This window comes from Haplochromis burtoni, unplaced genomic scaffold (assembly GCF_018398535.1).
Source record: "Haplochromis burtoni strain Fernald_Lab_line unplaced genomic scaffold, NCSU_Asbu1 Contig_512, whole genome shotgun sequence".
Taxonomy (NCBI): domain Eukaryota; kingdom Metazoa; phylum Chordata; class Actinopteri; order Cichliformes; family Cichlidae; genus Haplochromis; species Haplochromis burtoni.
This window is the reverse complement of record NW_024582873.1, coordinates 105,528-130,767: the sequence shown is the minus strand read 5'-3', so window position 1 is coordinate 130,767 and position 25,240 is coordinate 105,528. Positions and strand designations below refer to the sequence as shown.

The 25,240-nt window shown below is 39.8% G+C and overlaps 1 protein-coding gene across 1 annotated transcript in view; it reads left to right on the top strand.

The window, feature by feature from the left end:
* Positions 1–18,630, top strand: part of si:dkey-22o22.2 (neural-cadherin) — a 138,393-nt gene extending 119,763 nt beyond the window's left edge. Inside the window, exons 23-34 of the mRNA XM_005946955.3 lie at positions 3,095–3,372; positions 4,217–4,431; positions 6,481–6,608; positions 6,766–6,869; positions 7,148–7,259; positions 10,147–10,327; positions 10,735–10,901; positions 11,199–11,454; positions 11,873–12,053; positions 12,260–12,510; positions 14,253–14,410; positions 16,374–18,630. Coding sequence (XP_005947017.1) covers positions 3,095–3,372; positions 4,217–4,431; positions 6,481–6,608; positions 6,766–6,869; positions 7,148–7,259; positions 10,147–10,327; positions 10,735–10,901; positions 11,199–11,454; positions 11,873–12,053; positions 12,260–12,510; positions 14,253–14,410; positions 16,374–17,045 — 2,703 coding nt within the window. The 3' untranslated portion in view covers positions 17,046–18,630. The remainder of the gene's footprint in view (positions 1–3,094; positions 3,373–4,216; positions 4,432–6,480; positions 6,609–6,765; positions 6,870–7,147; positions 7,260–10,146; positions 10,328–10,734; positions 10,902–11,198; positions 11,455–11,872; positions 12,054–12,259; positions 12,511–14,252; positions 14,411–16,373) is intronic.
* Positions 18,631–25,240: the final 6,610 nt, after the last annotated feature.

Genomic DNA, 25,240 nt, shown 5'->3' with positions numbered 1-25,240 from the left:
CCAATAAAACCAAAATATGAGCAAAAACTGAAAAGTATATTACTAAAACAAAACCATCTAATATTACTGACAATGGAGCAAAAGATAGCTACAGAAATGTGTAATGTATTGTCGTAATACATATCTGTACAAATATCAGTTTATACACACAGCTCGATTCAGTTCAGTTAATTCTGGTTCTGTTTAATTCGATTCACTTTTATTTACACATCGCCAAATCACAACCACAGTTGCCTCAAGGCACTTTATATTGTAAAGACCCAAAAATAATATAGATAAACCCCAACACTCAGACGAACCTGTATAAAGAAGCATTTGGTAACAGTGGGGAGGGGAAAAAAGCTTTTAGCAGGAAGAAACATCTGGTTCAGCCTCAAGAAGGGGTAGCTATATGCTGGGGATAAAGTGAATCAATATTACTGTACATATGCTCACATGAAGGAAACAGTGCAGGAAATTACATCAGAAAGCTATTTCACTCAATGATTAAATAATAGTGTTTAATAATACTGATAATATACACAGAAACACTACAGCACTGGGAATAAATACATAACACCAGAGACAGTATAAGAGAAAAACAAAACAGTCAAAGGAAGCTGAAAGGAAGATGAGAAAAACAACCTTTAATACCTTATTGCATGTGTTTTATTATCATATTGTGACTGTTTATGCAATAAATACACGTTTTTTTTTAATATCTTGAAAGTAAAGTTCATTTCAATCAAGGTTTAAATAATTGCCTGGTGGCATTACTGCTGATTAACTAGGCTTAGTTGTAGAAGTATAACACATAAGTACATAATTCCTTCCCACTTTGGTTACATAGCTGTCAGGGTGTCTTGATGATTTTCTTGAAGTATACAAATTTTCTACACTGTTGCCTTCTACAGCAGGGTATTAGCAGTGTTTTAGTTTTACTTTGTGCATAATGCTCATGTTAAGGCATAACTGCAAAACAAACTACATATTGTGTGTTTAGAAAAGCCTTCATATTACCAGAGATGCAAATATTGTTCAAATATTGAAGCTAACATAAATCCTGTCAAAGTGTCAAGACACAGATAGTTAGCACATCTCCAGCTTTAATGCAGCTTGGCTCAAAAGCCTAATCAGCACCTACAACAATAAAAATTAGTTAAAGTATAAATAACACAGCATGATTTAAAATAACTTCCATCAAATGCTGAAGATGAAAGGTACGTCTTTAATTATCTCAGGGTTAAGAGGAAAAGTGTCTTGGCTGATTTAGAACAAAAATGTCAGAGAGATACAAAGTCATCACGAAAAAAGACGATGTTGAAACTGGCTCTGGAGCCAAAATCTAAAGCCGTGCCTGGGGAGTGTAAGTCACAGTGGATGAGAGTGTCAGCTGAATAGCTAAACTCCAAAAAAAGAAATACACACAGTTGGAGAGAGACAGGAAACCCTGAGGGACTCTGATGAAAACCTCTCACCCCCTAACCCCCCCTCCAAAAAAGTAACAAAACGAGAGAAAAGAATCAGGATGACAAGCAGGGAAGCGAGTGAATTTGGCAACGGAAAGCAAATGACAGCAAAACTTTAAGAGGAAGGGAAAATGACAGAGAAACACCAAAGTGCATAAATAACAGTAAGGGAAATAGAGTAAATTCAGATTTCACTGATGCAGGTAGACATCAGATCAAAGACGTTTCCTGTCATTCTCTGAAATTCTCTAATATGTTCAAACAGAGCTCATGACTTCAATGCTGTTAGTTTGAGTTTGCTTTCCCCCCACGCTAGTTTTAGTTTTACTCATTTCACACACAGTACTTAGTCTTATTTGAAGTTTAACGACACAGTTAGCACTTAATCTGTCTTGATGGGCTTATATTTGATTTTTAATTAGTTGTGTGCCATTTTTCATCTTCATTTCAGCTTTAGTTTTGTTTCCTCTGCTTAATCATAGGTCAGCTTTATACCTAACTGAATTGGACTCATCAGTTTAATCAAAGACAAAAAAATGCCAAGGTGTGAAACCTTGGTCCATGGGTTTGGACCAAACGCCAGCTTAAATTTTAGCTTCATGGTTGTTTTAGTTTTGGTTAGCCAAGCTTATCCTAGTTTCGAGGATACCTACAATCCTACAATGTGGAAAAGAAAGTTTTCACCTGAGCGGTCCTATAAAAAACTAAGTACACATTTATTGTTTCTTTTAGAAATCGCTACACTTGCAGAAGCAAATGAAACTACAGAAGGTGTGTTATAGGTGTGTATTAAGACAGTGCCACAATCTTCCTAGCAGCAGGCATCCCAAAAAATCTTCCCTAAGGTCAGGCTCTGAAATGTTCAGAGAAACTACAAGAACTACATCTGAGACTTCACAGCCTTGGGTAGAATGTTAAATGTTCAAGTTCATGACAGTAACGTTATAAAAAGATTGAACAAATATGGCTTGTTTGTCAGGCTTTCCAAGTGAAAACCTCTTTCTGAAAAGAACATGGTAGCGCAGTTTAGTTTTGAAAAGTTGCATCTACACAAAAGACAAGCCTCTTGGACAGATGACCAAAGGCAGGGTTTGGCAATAATGCACAGTACCGCATTTGACAAAAACAAACACAGGATATCAACACAAACACCTCATATCAATTGTGGAGCACACTGATGGAGACTTGTTGATTTGGGTTTGGTTTAAGGGCCACAGAACCTGGTCAGTACACTCTTTGAGCTGATCGTGAACTCCTGTCTATATCAAAATATTCTACAGTCAATTGTTTTCACAGGTTTTTGTTCCATGAAAAACTAAGTACACTTCATGTTTCAGTGATTTATAGAACCAAATTTACCAGTGATTGTTTTCTGTATGACTTTATCAGTCCTTCAGATCATTGCAGAGAAGTTTTGTCCCATTTTTGCAGTGTTTCTTCAGTTTATTCAGCAAAATCTTGAGTTATCTATCTTTGATTGAGCTGAGGTTCCGTTTTGCTCCATGCTATTTTTACTTTGTTTCAACATTGTTTTACTTTCCCTCATTAGGTTTTTGTTTCATTATATAGTTTGTCTCTATTTTTAGCTTATCATATTTTGAAAGTTCCTCTGTTTGTGTCTTAACTCCTTTTTTTATCACCTTTAGCTGGAGGCCATTCTGGGCGTGTCCATCTCTCAGGTGGGCGTGGATGACTGCCCATACACAGACTGCAGCCAGTCTGGAGGTTGCAGCAATGAGGTTTCATTCAGCCAGGCACCGGTGGCTCTCAGCTCTGGTAACATCTCTCTGGTGTCACTGGCGGCCTCTTTGACTGCGCAATGTGGCTGCCGGGGCCGTGAGGCAGTCCACCTGTCCTGTTCTGCTTACCCCGTCAACCCATGCCTCAATGGGGGCACCTGCCAGGACGGACCATTGGGATACCGGTAGGTGTAAGCCAAGGAGGGGTCTTTGCATGTTCCATATAATTCTTCATATGATAATGCATCCAGGATGACATTAAATATGAACATGTCATTTTTCCAGTTACCTGGAGGTTGAACTGTTGCACTTATCTGATTGCAGCAAGTAGAGTCTCTAAAGTGCTGTGTCTTTGAAACTTGTTATCGGAGGAAAAGTTTTCTTTATAATGAGATACTGTGAATCACCTTTTTCTTACTTTTCTCTCAGTGGCTGCTCTGTGTTTACATAGTTTTCACCTGACGGTACTGATTAGAAGTCTGCCGGTCGTATGCGGCAGATTCAAGCCCTGAACAGTTAAAGTCACCTTGTGAAGCTCGCAGAAATTTTGTATTTGTTCAGTGGTTAACTCTAGGTATATCTGTCAAACATTTGAAAGAGAGGCAGAAGATTTCTCTTAAAGTAATAACACTCTAAAGCCTCATTTTCAGCTGAAAGTAAGCTGGCTGACTTTGAATTGTCTCATGATTTTAATGGTTGAGATACTGGATGAAACATTTCAGCTGCTAAATCTGACAGATGGCTCACTCTCCATTGCTCTCTTTCTTTTTCTTGCACTTGAAAAACTTATCAACACTGGCAAATATAGATTTATATTATGTTTTTAAGCATTTCTATTAAGGTTTCTTGAATGTGGATTATGTCTCTGTTTATCTTTCTGTCTGTCGATCTCTCTCAGTTCATTTGAACCTGTCAGAAAAGAAATTTGCTTTGCAGCAGTACTAATGGACAGTATAAAGTCTTTAATAAGAAATATAATAAAATAAATAATATAATTAGAAAATAAAGTAGATTAACTCTCTGTCTCAGATGCAAGTGTCCTCCCATGTACGACGGCCCCGAGTGTCAGCAGACCAAACACAGCTTTGGCGGCCAGGGTTACGCCTGGTTCCCTCCCATCAAACCTTGCTATCAGAGCCACATCTCCCTGGAGTTCCTGGCTGAGTCGGCCAATGGGCTGCTCCTCTACAACGGGCCGCTTGGTAATGTTCACTCTGGGGAGCAGGAGGACTTCATTGCCATTGGTGAGTTTCACACTGAGGCTCTCGTGTGTAAAGCTTCTACTTTTGTAGATTAAGAGTTAACGTCTTAACTTTCTTTGCTCTGGAGTCAAACTCAATTAAAACACAAATCCAAAGAGTTCTACTCGGAAGTTCTATGAAGATCAAACCGTCAGTATTTTCAAATAAACTAATAAGGCTAGATCTAGTAATTTCAGTTGAAGTTAGCCACTTGGAAGGAAGTAGAAATTTTGGCCTGAATATGTCAGTATGACAGTAAAGGTGCTCTTAAATAGCTGCAAAAACACACATGAAAGTGTGAGCCAGTGTTGAGTCTAATAAATAAATGATTTACAGTCACCCTTACTAACCTTCTGTTGGTGTTCTTTGCATCTTAAGACTTAGTGACAAAACCAACAAAGAATCCGAAAATGCACCACTGATTACATGCAGCTATACAACAGCTCCATTATGCACTAGGTGACATTAGAACACAGTTTACACAGTAAGGCCTTTGATCTAATGGGTTTTCTTCCATGTTTATAAAGCTTATAACTTCATGTTCTTGGTAAGTGGCACATTGTACTGTAGATGTTCTGAAGTCAGAACTGTTATATGACATATGTGGATTTGAGGTTAGATTCGATCGTTACTGTAAAGGCTTTTGAATTCCACTGTCTAAATATAATTCTTTATCTAATCGATTCTCTGGAAGGTGTTTGTGAGTACAAAGGCTGAAAATGATCAAATTAAATTTAAATTATTAGGTTTAGTGTGTGCTCTGGGATGATTGATGTGGCTAATGCATTTCATTTACTGGACCTGTGATGTCCTTTAACTTTTCAGTTTAACGCAAAATAAAATATAAATGTGCAACACTTTGGTACATAAGCTTTGGACCACACAACCACCATGTTGGTCCAGCAAAGAGATTGTCGTGATTCAAAGCTAACAGCACATTTCAGTGTACAGATGGCTCTGATTTTATTTATCAACTCTTAGACTATCAGCTAGTCATTGTAGTTTTCAGCTAGGTTTGGTATGATATAGATAAAAAGAATCATCTATTAACCAACAAAGCGTTAGAAAAATGAGGAGCAGAGGTGATTATTGCAATGCTTGCAGAAGTCTCTGAGAGTGGCTCATTTGCTGCAGCAAACACATTCTGCTTGAACTTCAGTACCCTTTTGCTGAAAGCTGACAAATTATTTTAACTTCCTAGCTCTATAACAATCATACTAATCTCACAGTGCTGATGGGAACGTGCTGCCGGTCCTGCTTTTCAGCAAACACAAAGCGTTCATCAATCCGCTGCTGTATAGACAGTTTCTCAGTGGATGAGGAGCTTCATAAACTCTAATGTCAGCTCCCAGTGGCCCTAATGTGGTGCTGATGGATTAGCCTGCAGATGGCCTTTCGAACACTTCTTGCATAATCTTGTGGCATTAAAGTTATGTAATTATTGAACCCAGGCTGTTGCTGCAGTGGTCCGGGGAGGGGAAAATCAAAGATAGTTGCAGGATTGATCTCTCTGAAGCGTTTTTGCACTTACATGTCCAATATTGTGACTATGAGGTTGATCAGGTCATACACACATAGACACAAACGCACACATTTTACAGCAGCAGATGAAAGGATATTGGGAGATTCACACAGAGAAAATTGATAAAGTGGCTTACTGCAGTTGTTGATGGGATCCAGAAGCTTACGTAGCAATAAGGAGAAGTGATGTCAGGGCATGCGTCAACTTTTAAGACACAAGAAACGAATATTTTTTTTGTCATAGTGGGTATTAAATGACCCAAAGCTGTGTTCAATTTTACTGCACACATCAACTTAAGTAAGGCAGCCCTCAAAATTCACTTTATGAGCTCTAAACATATTTTCCAGCCTGTTTTACACATTTGTTATGTTGATGTTTACAGACTTGACTTTATTGTTTATTTAGGCCTGTTGGGATTTTGTATTTGGGTCACTGTAGTGTGTGTGTGTGTGTGTGTGTGTATGTGTATGTGTGTTTACCGTGAGATGGAAAAGAGAAAACAAAGATAATATTCTCAACTCCCCATTCAGAGTTGAGAAACGGCGTTCCAGCTCTGAGCATAAACCACGGATCAGGAACACTCACTTTGCAGTTTCCACCCAAATCCACTGTCACCGACCGACGCTGGCATCGCCTCGACATCATCAGTGACGGAAAGGTGAGACTTATCTGCAGTATAGCAGATGCATGAATGGATGACTGGATAGGTGGAAATAATGAAAAAGAAACAAAGGAACAGGAAATCAAAAAACTTGTAAAATAGGAGGAAAAGGTGGGTTACATGAGGTAACGGTGTGCATTCTGTTTGTCCTCAGGCTGTCCAGCTGATCCTGGACCAGTGTGGAGGGGTGGCTGTGAATGAGTTGGAGACAGATGAGTCCAGCTGTAGAGCTGCAGGAGAGACACCTGGAAATCAGAAGTAAGAACAACCCCAGATTTCACTGCTTACTTACAAATTTAACACAGAGAATATAAAACTTTGCTGTGAAAAACCCAATTTACCTTTCTCTTGCTTTCTTTTTTCCTTTATTTTTGTTTTCATTCAATTCATCCTTATTTTTTTTCCTTTTCCGAATCTTCTTCTTTCACATCATCCTCCCAACTCTGCTTTTCATCCTCTGACTACTTTGTTTTTCTTCCCTTCTTCTGTCATCCTCCACTTCTTTTCCTCCCTTCCTTATTTCTTCTCCTCTTCAGGTATCTGAATGTTTTCCAGCCACTGCAGTTGGGAGGGGTGAAGGAAATGTCCCCTCACAGACATTACCGCAGTTTCACTGGCTGCATCCGCAACCTGGTGGTCGACAGTCAGGTAATATTACAATATGAGCATGCTGGTTTGTAGAGTTCCTATTGTGGGGACATGAATGTGTGTGTGAAATTTTGGGGGCAAAAAGCCTTAATGTAAATGATTAGATTTTAATAGCCATACTCTGTTTAAAGCCTCTTTAAATGATTGTTTTTAATCCCAGAGATCATTAGGCTTTTTGTGTGTGTGTGTGTGTGTTTTTCTTGGCTCTTAAATGCAGTTTTAATGTCTGCAGGTCTGCACCTGTTTGTGTTTGTTCATGCATGTATTCACTTGCAGTCCTTGGTGGATGGTGATGGTGTTTATCTGTGCGCCTGTGAGTACCACAGGGATGGTGGTTGGACAGATGGTGATCTAGGCTCGGCTCCTCAGCCAAGGCCAGCATAACAACATCACAGTCCAAAATGTAACATAAATGAAAAGAATCTCCCTCGTCCTCATGAAGCTCAGCGTGTGGCTGTGGTTCCTTTACTGCTGCAAACCTCAGTCACTTCTCAAATATCCCAAAATAGTCCCCTGGAAAGATTTCAACCAGCTTTCAGACAAGAAGATGTGGAAGTATGTTACCATCAGCCTGTCACTGTGGCACCTCATTCAAACCGCAATCCCCTGTGTTTTGGGGATGCCTCCTTTAGTCTAATGCTCTGATTTTACAGGAGTAAGATTAACTCTGCCTTCAAATGGTGGATGAGTTACAGTTTTTTGCATTAAAAGATTTTAAAAAAAATTAGCAAAACACTGCCACATAAAATGATTTATAGTGATAATAATGAGGGATTAAAGGTAATTAAAGGTTAACCTTCCAGTGGTCGTGTTTGCACTCTAATAAAGTATCAAATTCTAATTGAAGACTGAAGATTTTGTTTCTACATGCACCAAACAGGGAAGGTAGATATGGCAAATATGGCAAAGTGGTTCCTTTTCTAACCTCATGTATGCAATTTATTGTGAATCTGAAGAGTGCGAGTGGGGTGCTGGACTTCTTTCAGTGGGCAATATCAGTGCTCTTGCACTAAAGGTCAAGCAGGACTCCACACAGTGCAGTGACTGATGATGGGGAGTCACACAAACTCAGCAAGTGATTCAAAGCAGTCATTTTGTTTGATTACAACCTCACTGGAGGTGTCAGTTAACCAGGATCTGTTTGTAGTTTACCGTGCGTTTGTAAGCAATGACTGCTTGATGGAGCTGTGCCCTGTGAGCATAGAGGTCATATGTTCTAACCGTGCTATGGGGTTTATTTAATGTTTTCATGCATTCAAGATCAATAAATATACATGTACAAGATCCCCAGTTTGTGAGCTCATGCAGTAACCACAGAAGCAGAGACACTGATCTTGAGAGAAAACCTGCCCTCTTGTTGCCTTCAGCATGCATCAAAAGTCCTCTGTGAGTAATTAAAGGTTTGGCTACATTTATTCTTTCTAAATATGGTAAGTTGGCATAACCCAGCATGAAGGTATCAGCGTATTTTCCATCCTCTAGCTGTTATTTTGTACCAAGTTCAAATTAAATCAATTTAAACTTATAGAGATAAATATTTTTTCTATGCTCATTTCGAGCTACATCTTTTTGTTATTTGGTGCTTGACGAGTTTTGCTCAAATCAGCTCAAATGAATCCTTATTTATCTAATGCTGGGAACTGGTACAGCCCCTCGGTTCATCATCTGTCTGAAAGAAGCCCTTTTGGCTCCTCACGCTTCCTTTAAGCCAGCTTTTTTCTCATTGGTTTACTTCTATAAACAGAAGGTTTGAACATCAGGTGGGTGAAGATTCTGTGCTCATAGCCAGAGCTGTGGGTCTGAGGTGACAATATTAATCATCATCAAGAGCCAAGAGCTGGCCTTATCAGACTGCTGGTCAACTATCTGATTATTTTTAGCCTCTGGTATGACTTTGTATATGTAAAAAAAAAAAAAAGTCTGTAATTCCTACACAGTTAAAGATATACTTTTTCTTACTCCCCTTGAAATAAAGCTGAAAGCCTGAGTGTTTGGTTTAAAATCCACTGGGGTTATATACAGATGCAAAATTACAATAGATTGCATCATTGTCCTAAAAATTATGGATCCAACTGTATATGACAGAAGATAAGAAACCCATAATAGCTCCACTTTAAACTAGAGTAGCACACTTGAAGCCTCAAAGCTTCACAAAGCTCAAAGTTCTGCATCAACAACATACATATAAAAAAATCAGACTGTCCATCCTAAACTTTGATCCAGAGCCCAACATTTTTAAATCACGTTTCAAAAATGATGAATTACAGTGTTGATACAATGATTAGGAAGCAATTGGGGTCTTTTTGTTTTTGTTTTTTATGTAGATGAAATATTGTGTGAGGAACTGTGGGAGGTTTGCTGAGCACATTCATGCTCCATTGAGGAGGAACCCCTTTAGTTTCACTTTTCAAAGCCAAATTTTTATGACAGTAGAAAGAGGCTTTTAAAACCTTAAAAGAGACAGAAACAGAACCCCCCGCCTTACATGCTTTTCTTTGTTCTGTAATCAAAGCTGGTTTCTTGATTCCCTCAGAAAAATTCAAAACACATTTTTGTAGCTCATGCATTAAGGTAGATTGACACAGCACGAAAATGGCTGCCAACCAGAAAGAATGGGCACATTTAGAAATTCAGTGCATGTCAAATTTGGTCTTTGTTCTATTTCAGATATAAAGAAGGAAAACGGTAGAATAAAAAAGAAAAAAAAAAAAAAAACTTCTCTGATCTATACTTGGCTGTGTGCGCAGCCTGGATCACATGACCAGAGGCAGCACTGGGTTCCTTTGTAAAGCATGTGACGAAAGTTTGCTGGATATAACAGAAAATTTGTGTAAATATTTTTTTTCAACAAATAATCATCTCCCTCCTTTCTTTTGTTGTCCCTTAGGTGTATGATTTGGCATCTCCCGGTGAGAGTGTGGACAGCACCCCAGGTTGTAAGCTCACAGACGGCGTGTGCGTAACGGCGGCGGGACCCTCATGTGGGATTCACGCAACCTGCCTCGCAGACTGGGGCTCGTTCAGCTGCGAGTGCCACGCTGGATACACGGGGCACAAGTGTGACAGGGGTGAGGGTCAGAGCGTTTCAGTCCATATCAGTGTAGTTTCCTCTTTTAAATCTTTAGTTTTGGGAATACAGAATTAGATCTATGGACCTTGGAAATTTTAGAAATCTTCATAAAAGCTGTGAAACTTCGGAGCAAAGAAAGCCCGTCAGCCTAAAATAGCACACACAGAGAGTCTGACTCCTTTTCCAGGGCTCTGTGGTCAGCTTAATAATTGTGACATCCACAGCAAGCAGTCAGTGTTGTACCTGTTAGATCTGACTGAGAGCAGTCAGGCCAAACAGTCTGTGAAAAACAATTACCTCCTTATGTGTACATGTTTTGTTTTCAGTCTGTAAAGAAGATTAATAGTTCAAGTTCGTCCTTTTGTGTGAAACAATTTAAACATTTATATGTTCCTCCCCCCTCAGCCATGCCAGAGTTCTCCTTCGATTCGGGCAGTGTGGTGCGCTTTCAGCTCAGAGGAGGCGGCATCTCCCGACGCACAAACATTCAGCTGCTCGTCCGAACCAGAGCCACCTCAGGGACCCTGCTGTCTGTGACGTCCCGGGAGACCAATGAATACGTCGTACTGGAGGTCAGTCCACCTGTAGAACAACAATGACTAACCTTTCACATGATAGCTATCCTCAAAAATAAGCCTGCTTATATCACAGTTTAAACAGCATCCACTTATCAAGATAATCTCACTTTTTCTTAAAGAACATTTAACCATTTTATCAAATACTGCACTTTTACTGCACCATTTTTAGATAATGAATGCATTTTTAATGGGTGGCAGTTTTTACTTCCCCACATGACAGATCTTGTTGCGAGAATTTAAATCCCCGAGCAGCAGCTTTTTTTCGAAGGTTTATGTTCTTCTCTGTCTCAGATCACAGAGGGTCACATCTCAGTACGTGCCAACCTTGGTGACGGCGCTCACGCTTTGCGGCTTCCTGGCCAGCGGGTGGATGTCGGGCAGTGGGTCCTGGTCAGCCTCAGTCGCTATGACAACATGTTTACCCTGCGGTTAGAGCACGGCGGGGGCTCGAGGGAAGTGCAGGCCCGCCTGGGGAGCCGCAGGGAGATCGTGGTTCATCCATCCAGCCTAATGGTTGGTAATGGACCAGACAAGGCTGACTTCCAGGGTGAGAGCTGAATCTAATTTCAGAAAAAAAGTCTTTGTTTATTCAAGTGAGTTCTGAATGGAGTAAAATGACTCTTAAGTGCCTGACAGCCATGGCAACAAGTATTTAAATTCTTGAAATACACTGTGTTTCTCTTTGGATTTATTCTTGCTTTCACAATGTTACCAGAAAACTTAGAATTCAGTTTTTAAATACTTTATAGCTGTGCAGATGCTTAATTCAGCGATAACTCAGAAATGAAGCAATGATTGTGTTTTCCTTAAGTTTTTGTGTTAATTGTTCTTTCAAGATAAAGCATTGCAATTAGTTAGTTTAGCTTTTGAGTTTCACTCATTACATCACAAGTGCATTATTTTTGAATAGTTTATCTTAAAAACCATATTGGACGCAATGCTAAACAGGAATTTTTGGCAAACAGGTTGTCTGCGTGATGTTCGATTTAATGGTCACGTCCTGCCTCTGGATGGCCAGAGCCGGGACCTGGTGACGGTGCTGGAGAGACGTGGTGTCACCTCAGGGTGCTCTAGCAATGCCTGCAGCAGCCAGCCCTGCCGCAGCCCGCTGCGGTGCGTCGACTTATGGAGGAAACACCAGTGCAAGTAAATGACACACAAACGCAAAGCAGCACACTTATATAGCTTCCACTGGTGGGAAGCTATTAATTCATTCTTTTAGCAGTTTTGTTTCTTAAAAGTTTTTTGTCTTTCCTATGAGGTCACGCATAAAGTTTTCCAAGAATTTATTTCCATTTTAGTGCCACATCTAACTAACGTTGTCATCTGTCCTGCTCTCCATCATGTCCCAGGTGTCCTGGTGGTCAGGTAACCGTGACTGACGACTCAGGTCAGCAGCGTTGCGCGCCATCGCCCTGTGGACTTTCTTCCTGCCGTAACGGTGGTGTCTGCCAGCCGCTTTCACCCGATAGCTACCGGTGCCGATGTCAGGAGGGTTTCAGGGGTCAACGCTGCGAGCTGGGGCAGGTCAAAGGTCACCGGCTGCCCGCTCTGAGCCCCAGCTCCATCTTGGCCATCAGCATGTGTCTGCTCGTCTTCTTCGGTAAGAGCAAAGAGAGTCATTAACAGAATGAAATTAAGAGAGAGTACGATGAGGTAAACTTTGCTAAAGTTCTTTGGTTTATAGTCATCTGAATGACACATAATTTACTGAACTAAATCAAACCTCACACAATAAACTCTGATGTTGTCATGAATTACACAATATAACTAACAGTACGGGAAATATTTATGTTGTTGTTTTGTTTCCAGGAAAGTATGATGGCATATTAGTAGTTTATATTAAAACTGTGGTTATTTTGAAACTCAGAATTCTAAAGTCTGCAAATTTATCTATAATTGTTTCGTTTCTGTTGTGATTAATGTTTCAGTAAATGAGATCAGCATGTGTACAAGTGTTCTTTGAAGACCGCTCTAAGATAGACTGGGGTTTTTTTTCTACTTTTGACTCTTGATGATTTCAGGGAGGGTGGGTAACAATCTCTCAAGCCCCTCCCACCTACTTTTCAAACTTTCTATTCATAAGAGGAAGCCAGTAAGAAATAAGAGGCTGAAGTGAGCTGGACAAAGTCTTGTGTGAGGGAGAAAAAGGTTAATGTTCTCTGTCTCAGAAAACAGAGGGTCACATCTTAGCATGTGCCAACCTGGGTGACAGCACTCATGCTTTAAGAGGAGATAAAGATCAAACAATATTAGTTGTTGGAATCCTGGCAGCACAAGAAGATTAAAAGTGGGGAATAAAGAAAATCCAAATTTCCACAAACTAGTTAACTAAAATAAAGATTCAGCAGTAGAAGTTGATAGAACAATTATAAAGGAGAATATCAGCATAATTTAAATTAGAGGCACAGAAGAAGCATGCTCACAAAAAAAAAGTGTCTTTAAAGAGGGAAGAATATTCAAAAGAGTGAGGGCCCTGACAGAGAAAGCCAGATCACCTTGGTTATGAGCCGAGATTGTGGTATGACCACCAGAGTCTTGGCTGAGAGATTCAGGTTACGACCAGAGGCTTACGGTAGGAGGAGATGAAATTTGCCAAATGTATGACTCACATCTGACTTCAGTATGAGTCATGTGATGACTCATCTCTGATTGACACTGGCAGCATAATCAACAGAAATTAAACTTATTTAGATAGATGGAAGCTGGCAAAAAAGTGTGCGCATACATCCAGCCCGGTTGGGTCGAATCTCCACTGCAGACCTTTACTGTTTGAAGATCAATAGTTTTTTCTGGGAGCACTAATCATTAAAAATACAAGCTGTGGTGACGCAAAGAGAATTCAGTTAAATAAATGTTACAAAATAACCATTCGCCCCTTAAGCTGTTCATAAGTCAACTTAATCTAACCAGTGAACGGTTGTTTCCCTCAGCTTCACACCTACTGTGTTATGGTTTGTGTTTTTCCATCAGAAGCCTTCATTTCGTCTCGCATGAACAGATTAAATATCTTCTAGGTGATTTTTGAAACACAAATGACCTTGTAGTCTCAATAAAAATGCTGCGTAGAAAGCTGTTAGAATTTGATACTCTTCCCAATGGCTGCCTCATTTATTTTTCACCTGTTTGCCGTAATTATACTAATGTTTCTAAATGAACTTGGTACTGATTTATTGAGGCTAAATGACTCCACAGAGCAGCTTTAATGAGCCACTGCTTCAAATATACAGGAAGGAAACTAATGTCTGTCCCGGTGGTGCAGAAGCACATTTACGAAGAGATGCATATTCATACCATCCTCCTCTGTGCATGTGTGTATGTGTGTGTGCGTGTGTGTGCGCTCAGCGGTGCTGGTGGCAGTGACAGTGTGGAACCAAAAAGGCAGCCGAAATAAGTTCAGGAAGCGAGGAGTTTACCACATCCCTGCTGAGCATGAGAGCTGGGAGGACATCCGAGAAAACATTCTCAACTACAATGAAGAGGGAGGAGGAGAGCAGGACCAGGTACACAGAACCAAACACACACACAATAAATGGATACAATGTTCTGCATTTTACATGACAGTTGATTTTTTTTTAAGAATCAAGGCCTCACCGTTAAAAATGCATTTTAGCATCTCAGGTAATCAAATAATAGTCTACAAACATCCTGTGTTTGAGCCCACAACTAACCAGTGTTTCTTCTTCTTCTTTGTAAGTAAGTTTTGAAATTTGGCACGCTGATTGGGAACAGTTATTCAATTCAATTCAATTTTATTTATATAGCGCCAAATCACAACAGCAGTCGCCTCAAGGCGCTTTATATTGTACAGTAGATCGTACAATAATAGATACAGAGAAAAACCCAACAATCATATGACCCCCTATGAGCAAGCACTTTGGCGACAGTGGGAAGGAAAAACTCCCTTTTAACAGGAAGAAACCTCCGGCAGAACCAGGCTCAGGGAGGGGCGGGGCCATCTGCTGCGACCGGTTGGGGTGAGAGAAGGAAGACAGGATAAAGACATGCTGTGGAAGAGAGACAGAGATTAATAACAGATATGATTCAATGCAGAGAGGTCTATTAACACATAGTGAGTGAGAAAGGTGACTGGAAAGGAAAAACTCAATGCATCATGGGAATCCCCCGGCAGCCTACGTCTATTGCAGCATAACTAAGGGAGGATTCAGGGTCACCTGGTCCAGCCCTAACTATATGCTTTAGCAAAAAGGAAAGTTTGAAGCCTAATCTTGAAAGTAGAGATAGTGTCTGTCTCCTGAATCCAAACTGGAAGCTGGTTCCACAGAAGAGGGGCCTGAAAACTGAAGGCTCTGCCTCCCATTCTACTTTTAAATACTCTAGGAACAACAAGTAGGCCTGCAGAGCGAGAGCGAAGTGCTCTAATAGGGTGATATGGTACTACAAGGTCATTAAGATAAGATGGGGCCTGATTATTTAAGACCTTGTATGTGAGGAGCAGGATTTTGAATTCAATTCTGGATTTAACAGGAAGCCAATGAAGGGAAGCCAAAACAGGAGAAATATGCTCTCTCTTTCTAGTCCCTGTCAGTACTCTTGCTGCAGCATTTTGGATTAGCTGAAGGCTTTTCAGTGAGTTTTTGGACATCCTGATAATAATGAATTACAGTAGTCCAGCCTGGAAGTAATAAATGCATGAACTAGTTTTTCAGCGTCACTCTGAGACAGGATATTTCTAATTTTAGAGATGTTGCACAAATGGAAGAAAGCAGTCTTACATATTTGTTTAATATGTGCATTGAAGGACATGTCCTGGTCAAAAATGACTCCAAGGTTCCTCACAGTGTTACTGGAGGCCAAGGTAATGCCATCCAGAGTAAGAATCTGGTTAGATACCATATTTCTAAGATTTTCAGGGCCGAGTACAATAACCTCAGTTTTATCTGAATTAAGAAGCAGAAAGTTAGCGACCATCCAGGACTTTATGTCTTTAAGACATTCCTGCAGTTTAACTAATTGGTGTGTGTTATCTGGCTTCATGGACAGATAGAGCTGGGTGTCATCTGCATAGCAGTGAAAATGTATGCTATGTCTTCTAATGATACTGCCTAAGGGAAGCATGTATAATGTAAACAAGTTATCTAAAAAAAATTTTAGCATTCAAGGGCCACCAAAGCTGGAACCATTTGTGTAATTAAGTGACCCACCATCAGACCAAGTTAAATTCGAAAAACCCAGTTGACAGTGGTTTCCACCATATTCATGAAAAGTTTGTTGGCATAGCTTTCAGACACGAAGTCATGTCATGTCTTAGCATCTTTCATGTATTATGACCAGACTTGGTGTATGAACTCGCCTAGCACCCCTTCCTGAAGTTGTAAAACCAAAATGTGGAATTATATTATTTGACCACTAGGGGCACTACAGTAAAAAAAAATACAATTTTTAAAATTAAGCATCAGATTTAATAGGTACCCATGTATCTTCTTTTTTCCTCCGTCCTTCCAGAACGGTTATGACATCACAGAGCTGAAGCGTCCACTGTGCTCCAGTTTGTCTCAGTCATCCTCCTGCACGACCGCTCCGCTCATCAAATCCTCACCGGGCTCCCAGGAAGAGGTTCATCCATCCAGTTCCTCGTGCAGCTCAGGTGCTCCCTACCTCAGCATCCCACATCACCACCACCATCAGCATGCCGCCAACGCCAACTATACCAGCGATGCAACCTACGCTAATTACACTGCTCATATAAACAGAGACGTGGAGACAAGCGACATAGGCAGTTACACTGATGCCCCGCCTGGCTCACGCTCCCACGTGGACTTTAGAAGCTACGTGGCGCGAATCATTTGGGAGGCAGACAATGACAATGAGGCTTTCCCGCCAGACGCCTACCACGTCTGGTGCGTGGAAGGCTCTGGGTCGTCGGCAGGAAGCCTTAGTTCACTGGGGTCCACAGTGTCCCATAGAAACATCAACACAGGCGACGGTGATCGGGACGACGGGGAAGAGGAGGAAGATGATGGAGGTTTTGTTTATGACAGACTCTCGCGGTGGGGCCCAAAGTTTCAGGCACTCAGTGAGATGTACGACCGACCGCAGCTGACCCTCACATACAGGGATGCAATGGCGTACATACAGAGGAGCCACAGCCATGACCCCCTGCCACATCACCATTAGGGGGTGCTACCCAAATACAAGTACACACTCATAGAACATTTGCCACAGTGGAAAGGGACTCAGTGCTGTGATCTTGTCAAATTTAAAAAAAAAATCAAAACAAGGATGGCTGGTCAGGTATTGTTTTGTATGGCTGGGAATATGTTTAAAATATGTGTTTTAATATTAATTTTCTGATGTTGAAATATATATAAATATACTCACTGTTCTAAAGACATGCAAATTTGAATTTTTTTGGCCTGAACAAATCCACCTTTTTTCACCTTTTCAGCTGTAAACCTTTACAGTTTGTGGTTTCTACAAAGGTCTCTAAGCAAACTGGTCCAAACAAGTGATATTTTCAGTTCTTTTGGCTAATTAAATGTCAGATTATGGTTCATGTCAGAGTTTAGTGAAGCAAGATGAGCTTGCCACATTAATTAAAAATAACGAGGCATAAAGAAGCAATTAAGAACAGAAACACAATGAATGAGGCAGAAGAAGCAAAGCTGGGAGGACTGTGCATTCTTATTAGAGTTGTCTGACAGGGACGAGCCCTCAGCAGCAGCAGTTATTCAAGAGAGTTTTACAAGTAGAAACAGGTGATAAATGACAGATATCATGCATCGTCCAGGTAAACAGGGTAAAAACTCATAGATCAACATGAAACTTACCCAGATTATTATTTACATTAAGGATATAGTGTTTCAATATGCAAGTGAGGCATTATATCTTAATATGTGCAAATTTGCACAATCTTACAGGAATCTGAATGGATAGATAAAGTCAGATTCTGAATTTGTTGGCACATGAGTCTTTTTAGCACTCCATAAATCAGAAACTTTTATCAACAGCCAGATAAAAAAAAATCACCATGTTTTTGGGATGACATGTGCAAAAGCCATTTGTAAATCCTTCAGAACTCCTGACACGTTGGGCCATGCAAGTACAAGAAGGAAAGAAACAAATCAGAGTAACTGACCAAAGAAATATGTTTGCATACTTGTATTTACTCTTACAGTTTTTAACAAATGGTTATCAACATAAATCGTGTCTGTGTAAGAGCTTGAAACCTGGACTTTTTGGAAACGTTTCACCTCGTTTCCAAGAGGCTTCTTTCAGTTCAGTTCACTATCATGAACATCTAATAAACTAAATTTTATTTTCGCTGATATTGAAGTTATTACCAGCGCATGAAAAAGAATTATTTGTGTTGTAACGTATCATCTTTTAAATATTGACTGGTTTAGTTAAAAAAAGAACAGAAAGACATTTGGCTGCGTCAGGCAGATACGCTACAAAGCTAAGCTAATAACAAGAAGGATGTTCAGTCTGCCCCAATGACTGAAAACACTTGTATGGCTTTGGAGAGTTTGATTGGTTACTTAGAATTATCAGTCATGATTGGCTGCCAGCCCTTAAGGACGCTGGTCCAGCCACTGTCTGTAATGCTGTGGTCACTGTGTCATGTGGAGCAAACAGGAAATCTGGGCAGAGAAACTTTAAAGTGAGTAAACCAAACTGAGAAATGTCACCAAAGTCATAAATTGCAGCTGTAAGTGCAGACTTACAGCTGTAATCGCATTACTCTGATGTTTTAACTTTGGAAAAAAATGGAGACAATTCAAGTAAAAGGCAAATTGGCAGGCATTTCCTTCATTCTCACTGACCTTCTCGAGTTTTTTGTGTATTCATTTATTTCAGTGCAAGCTCCACCACGGTGTTTCTTCAAAACGCACCACTAAAACAAAAAAAGAAAGAGTGTCTTATCTCTAAATTGATTCTCGGTAAGTTTGTGGCACAAATGGGATTGAATATTATCACATCTTACCTGATATGAAACAAAAAATCTCTCTCAGGTGGGGCAGGAACGCAGCAGCTCTGTTCCCCCCGTGTAGATTAATCGCCACAGAAAAGCTGAGACACTTTCAGGGCGCGGGTTCATTATGTGATCTTCGCGTTTCTTCAAAACCGAGGTTACCAGTTCGTCTTTGAGCTTAACACAGGAATACATCACTCAGCTTTTATTTATTTTGCTTGTACTTCTTCCTTTTGGAAGCGTGTACTCTGTTTATTTAATTATCAGGGCAGTTTGTGGGTTGCTGTTTTTCGTTCCATGGAAAATGCAGACTTTCAAGGTCAAAAGTTTCTCTTTTCTGGAGGAATATAACATCAAATTATGTCAGAAATGTTCAGAATGAGGGGAGCTTTGTATTTAGAGAAATAGTCTGGTAAGAAGGACTTGATGTAGAAATCTAACAAAGACAGCTCCGAGTTCTTCTTTCAGGGAATTTTAAAGTACTATTTGAATCTTTTTATCTTTGGCATGGCAATTTTTTTATTTTGACCCTCCTGTGAAGCTCCACACCTGTAAACAAAAACTCAATTTCATACAGAAGCACTACCAAGGTCAAGCTTTTCTTCTATACTTTTATTTTCCTAAGAAATATCTTTTTTGCTTCTCTACCCTCTGCGTTTCCACAGATTAACCTGACCTAAAAAAAAACCTTCCAGTAACCAGCGTGCATTTCTCTTTGCCGTTCTTGTTGCACTAGCAGGCAAGTCAGTTCTCCATCTTCAAGTAAGACGTAGAAAGTTAACAATTAAACGCCTTGTGAGTTCACCAAGTGAAACACTTTGCAGCCTACAGCGTCTCCACCGTGTAAAATGAGCTTTGCTAGTATGTTTTCAGATGACATTATTTTTGTAACCCCCATGTAGAAACTCCCCAGAAGCTTCTTTTCACTTGCAGTTGGTCGTGCACTGTTAATGTTTTTGCTTTTTCTAAAAAAACAAAACAAAACAGGGAGCACCCTGTTAGACCAGTGTTTCCGAAGGCTGAACCGCTGTCAAATATAAACACTGCAACTGTGAATCCATTTGGAAATCAACATGGCAGCCAGAGGTACTGAAACTAAGTCACGCTTAGACATTGCTGTGAGCTGGAAGTGAAAGTTGTGATACATGTGAAGATGGCTTTTAACAAATAGGCAAAAATTACTTACTTTGTTTCTTTTATGAAAATGCAGGATATTCAGTATATGCAAGTCTTTCTCTTATAAAGTAATCCTACTAAAATACAGTACTGTGCAAAAGTCTTCTTTTCTTTATATTTTGCTTGGAAATTGATAAGCAGTGTTTGAAAGTCAATATTCAATAAGACCACCTTTATTCTTCATTCCAGTTATTCCACATATTCGTTTGACGTTGGCTCTTCTGTCAGAATGATTATTCAGTAATGTTAAAGCTCCGGCTCTAGGAAGGCCAGGCTATGACTCCTACTACACTGGCTAAATCGAAAGCCTAAAACAATGACACAGCCTCCACCATGCTTTATCGATGGCTGTAAGATGAATTGTAACTAGAACTGGTTCTTTGCTAAGTTGTCTGTTAGTTGTCTCAATGGAAACAGGTCTGATGGTTTTATGAACACAACACTGCTTCATCCCTCGAGTTTGGTGCCTTTTATGCTTCAATCATTCATATATATGGCCAAACAAAGAAAACAGCCTTCCCCTGAAAGTAGTCGGGTACAAGGATTGAACTGAAAATGAATGGAAAAAACAGCCAGTGCCCAAAGAAAAACTCTGGAAGACCTTTGGAAAACTTTGTAGAAGTATTTCTCAGCACCACCATGCTTGGAAGCAAAATATAAAGACGGTGACTCAAGACGTCTGTACTGTGTTGTTTAAAAAAATTTTAACAGTATATAACTTTATTGATGTCACATGGCCACTGTTAAACTGCTTACTTGTTAGGAAAAATTAAGAGTGGGGCTCATAAACTTCCAGTTTAAAGTATTTGCAGCATCTAAAAAACTAATAAGTATGCAGAACGAGCTTCTACCAGTTTCTATTAAAACTTTATACATGTTGTAGCAGAAAATCGAGTGCGTGTGCACGGAATGCTCTGCAGCTAATAAATCAGCGCTGTTTTGAATATAACCATTACAAAGTGACCAAACTTGAGCCAATGAGCACTGCTCAAAGTGAGTAACACTGAGAATTTCTGTTCTTGCAAACCTGACCTAAACTCTCTTAAATCCAGCACTGATTCCCTGTTTTTATTTAGTGGCCACTTAATAATCTTCTCATATTCCATATCTGTAAAATGGGCTGTTTGATTTGGAGCACAAGCATTTTGTTCTGTTCCTTTTGAAGCTACCTGATGTTTTTTTGCTGCAATCCTTTGACGGTAAATTTCTTAGATGATTTCCCTGATAAATGAGGAGCAGAACAGGAGAGGTTAGACTTCTCTCGTGTGCACAACAGGACACCAGCTTTTCCTTCTTCAACTTTTAAAGCAGCCAAATGTTTATTGGTTCTGGCTGCAGATCAGTGTCGTGTCTGATGGTTGTTTTCCAGCCTACCTCTTGGCTAAGTATATTGTCATTACAGCGCCTGATGAATGTAGTTTTTAAATAGAGAGAGTGAGAAAACCTGTGGAGGAAGTCTGAGCAAGTAAAGTACAATCACAGAACTCGGCGTAACTCAATCCTCAGCCAGCAAAAATGGCAACATAGATAAACATTTCCTTATATTTTAAAGGTTTTGCACTTAAGTCATGGTTTTCTTCCAGATACAGTCAGAATTTTTTTTTTTTATTCAAAAGCCAGTATATTTGCCTGCTAGGCTCTGAGATTTTTACTGCGTAGACAGATTCTACAGATAAGACGTTTTCAATTCAGTGGTTTCCCCCCTTCTTTTGGATAATGAATTTTAAAAAAAATGTTTTAAAAAGCCTTGTAAGAACTGTACTTAAAGCTATGCATCCAAATAGAATAACACAGGTGTCTTTTTATAAACTATTGTGACGCTTCAGATGTTTTGACCTGTATGTGTGCAACATCTGTTGAATTTTGTTTAACACAGATGCGTGAACATTTTTATTGAATTCATATGCATTTATTAGAGTAAAGGTTTAAAGTGTCATTTACCACAGAGCTGTGCTGATCTGTATAATAAGATGTACAAATGAACGTTTTATAGCAACCTAATGTGGAATATTCCTTTTGTATGTGACTTTTAATTAAAAAGAAAAACTTTTCTTCCCAAGAACATGATTTATATGTTGGTGTCTTTGTTCAGTGATTTTACTCTCTCTCGCTCTGCCATCTTCTCTCTCTCTCGTCTCTCTCCCCCCCCCCCCCCCCCCCCCCCCAAACTCTCTGGTAAGAGACAAGTTTAGAAAATAACTAAATAAGATAAGAAAGCTAGTATAAAGGATAACAGGACATTTTAAAAAAAATCTTTGAAGCTGTCCATGTATCTTTCTGAGAGATTTGGATCTAGATTCAGCTTTAGAAAGTGGTGGTTTATTGCATTTACTCACATTTAATCACAGAAAAACATTCATACATTAAAAATCATATACTGTCATTGCTGCACTGGCATGATAGTACTTCAGAAATGGCTCACAATGATTCAAAGATTTGTTTTATGAATCATAGCATTCGTTACTTAGAGTGGGACTCGATGTGTTTTCCTGTAAGAGCTGACCAGACCTTTGTGCACACATAGTGGGAGATCGTGTTTTACGTTTTCAATGTATAAAGCTCAAAAACCTAACTGTACACATAGAAAGAGAGATCACAGTAAGTTTCCATTTACACATATGGCGCAATGCTGCCACCACGTGGTAATAGGTAACACTGCATAGGGCTTTTTTTTGTGTGATCATCTTGTTTTTATTTTTTTTATTTTATTGATTTATCTTTTGAAAACAAATTAAAATATTTCTAAAATGTTGCTCTTTTCAGTTTTCTCTTGCTTTTACCAAGAGCAAGAAGCCTTGAAAGCATAAAAGTAGACAAGAGTTTAAGTAGACCTCAAGGTTTTTTTTGTTCGATTTTCGTTTTTTTTTGTTTTTAAATATTCACAAAAGCACCGTAATTGACATTTATTTATTATATATAGACTGTTAGCAAAGAGCAGGGATCGGAGAGCCCAAACACTAAAACATTTTGGTTTTGTTCGAGAATGTGTGTAATCACAGGGAATAAAGATGCATTTGTGTCATTTTACAGCATCACTACTCGCTCTGTTAGGTACACCTGCTCAACTGCCCGTTAACACAAACGGCTAATCAGTTAATCACATGGCAGCAACTCAGTGCATTTAAGCAAATAGCCACGATCAAGGCGACCACATGTAGCTATGTTCTGATGGCAACTTCCATGTCACAAAGCTCAGATCATCAAGCTGGTTTCTTGAACGTGATAATAAATTCACTGTACTCAAATGGCCTCCAGAGTTACCGCCATCTGGCCGGGGCCTTTCTGTGTGGAGCATGCATGTTCTCCCGTGTTTGCGTGGGTTTTCTCCGGGTACTCCAGCTTCCTTCAAAGATATTCAGTTAGTGGGGTTAGGTTAACTGGTGATGTGAGTGTTAATGGCTGTCTGTCTGTGTTAGACCTGTTTCAGATTGGTGACCTGTCCAGGGTGTACCCTGCCTCTTGTTGTATTCTAGCTAGGATAGACTTCACCCACCCCACTTCCACTCCCCGTAACCCTTAATTGGATAAGTGGAAGAAAATGAATGGACCTCAGGGATGTGTTGGAATGGGAGACTTGTATTGTGGACACGCAGCTGATAAATCTCCAGCAACTCTTTGATGCTATCATGTCAGTATAGACCAAAACCTCTGAGGAATGTTTCCAGGACCCCATTGAATCTTTGCATTGAAGAATTTAGGCAAAAGTGGCTCCAACCCAGTACTAGTTACATGTACCTAATAACATGTTTGACTGTAAAATGAGAAGTACTTTAAAAGCATGGAAAAAGGAGCAAAACTGAAATGAAATCAGCACAACAATTAAACTAATTGTTTAGGTGGAAAACCTTTCCACCACAAATGATCCTGCAAAATCCAGCTTTCTTTAATGGTAAATGGCCTGTATTTGTATAGACCTTTACTTAGTCCCTATGGGCCCCAAAGCGCTTTACACTACATTCAATCATCCACACACGTGTTCACACACTGGTGATGGCAAGCTACATTGTAGCCACAGCTGCCCTGGGGCGCACTGACAGAGGCGAGGCTGCCACCGGGCCCTCTGACCACCACCAGTAGGCAACAGATGAAGTATCATGCCCAAGGACACTTGCACCGACCGAGACTGTCGGAGCTGGGGCTCTAACCGGCAACCTTCCAATTATAAGATGAACTGCCAACTCTTGAGCCACGATCATCCCAATTTGCATTACCACATCAGATCTGTAGTTTTTCCATTTTCAGAGGGTTTTTTTGTCAGTTTGTCAGTTTTCAGAGGGAATTCTCTCAGCTAAGCTTGAATTTTTGTTCACTCCATGATGTAACAGCACTCGGCTTTGGTTCCTTTACAATAACCAAACCACTGGTCTTCCTGCTGAGATGAGACTTCACGATTCTTTATTTTTGTGTTTTAAAGGCATGTATTTAAAAATGTTTCAAAACTGTCATAATTTTTAGGGGGGAAAAAGCCTCAGACCCTTCCCCCTCCCTCTAATGCCCTTGTCTGACACACATATAGAGCCGATATTGAGTGACATGAAGCATATGCATTGTTACAAACAATGGAAAGAGGTTATCGTGCTCTGATGCAGCTGCTGCTCTGTGAACCAATGAGAGTGAAGATATTTTAGACATCTTGAGACCTCATGTTTTGTCTGGAGGTGCTCATTGTTTCCTCGTGCAACCATACATTTGGATTTATTATATCTTAAGAATGAATTATCTTTTAACGGGATCTTTTAACTGATCACTTTCAACAAATTGAGAAATAATTGCAAGATTGAGAAAAATAACAAATGTCAGGGTTAGAGAGTAAGTATCTATGTTAGGTATCTATAAGGGCTGTCTCACACACTGTGTGGTGCAGAAGCATGCATTGCCTTGGACCAAGAGGTTCTCAGTCTGCTTCCTCCTCATCCAACAATTTAAGTCGACATAACGTTACAAAATCATAAACTTCAGTTTATGATTTGGGAAACACAAGCTTATTTTTGGCTAATCTACAAGTACTTTCCTTTACAGAGAAACACCTCTAACCCATCATGTCAGACGCCTATCTTTATAACTTATCCAGGTATGAATACATTTATATGTTTGGTCTTAATCAATAATTTCCTTAATTTTAGAAAAACAACAAAACTGACCATGCATTTGTGTTTTTCTCTCATTTCTTTCCTCCTTTGTCAGCCTTCGGCTCTCATGTTTAAGTTAAGCTGAGCACTGT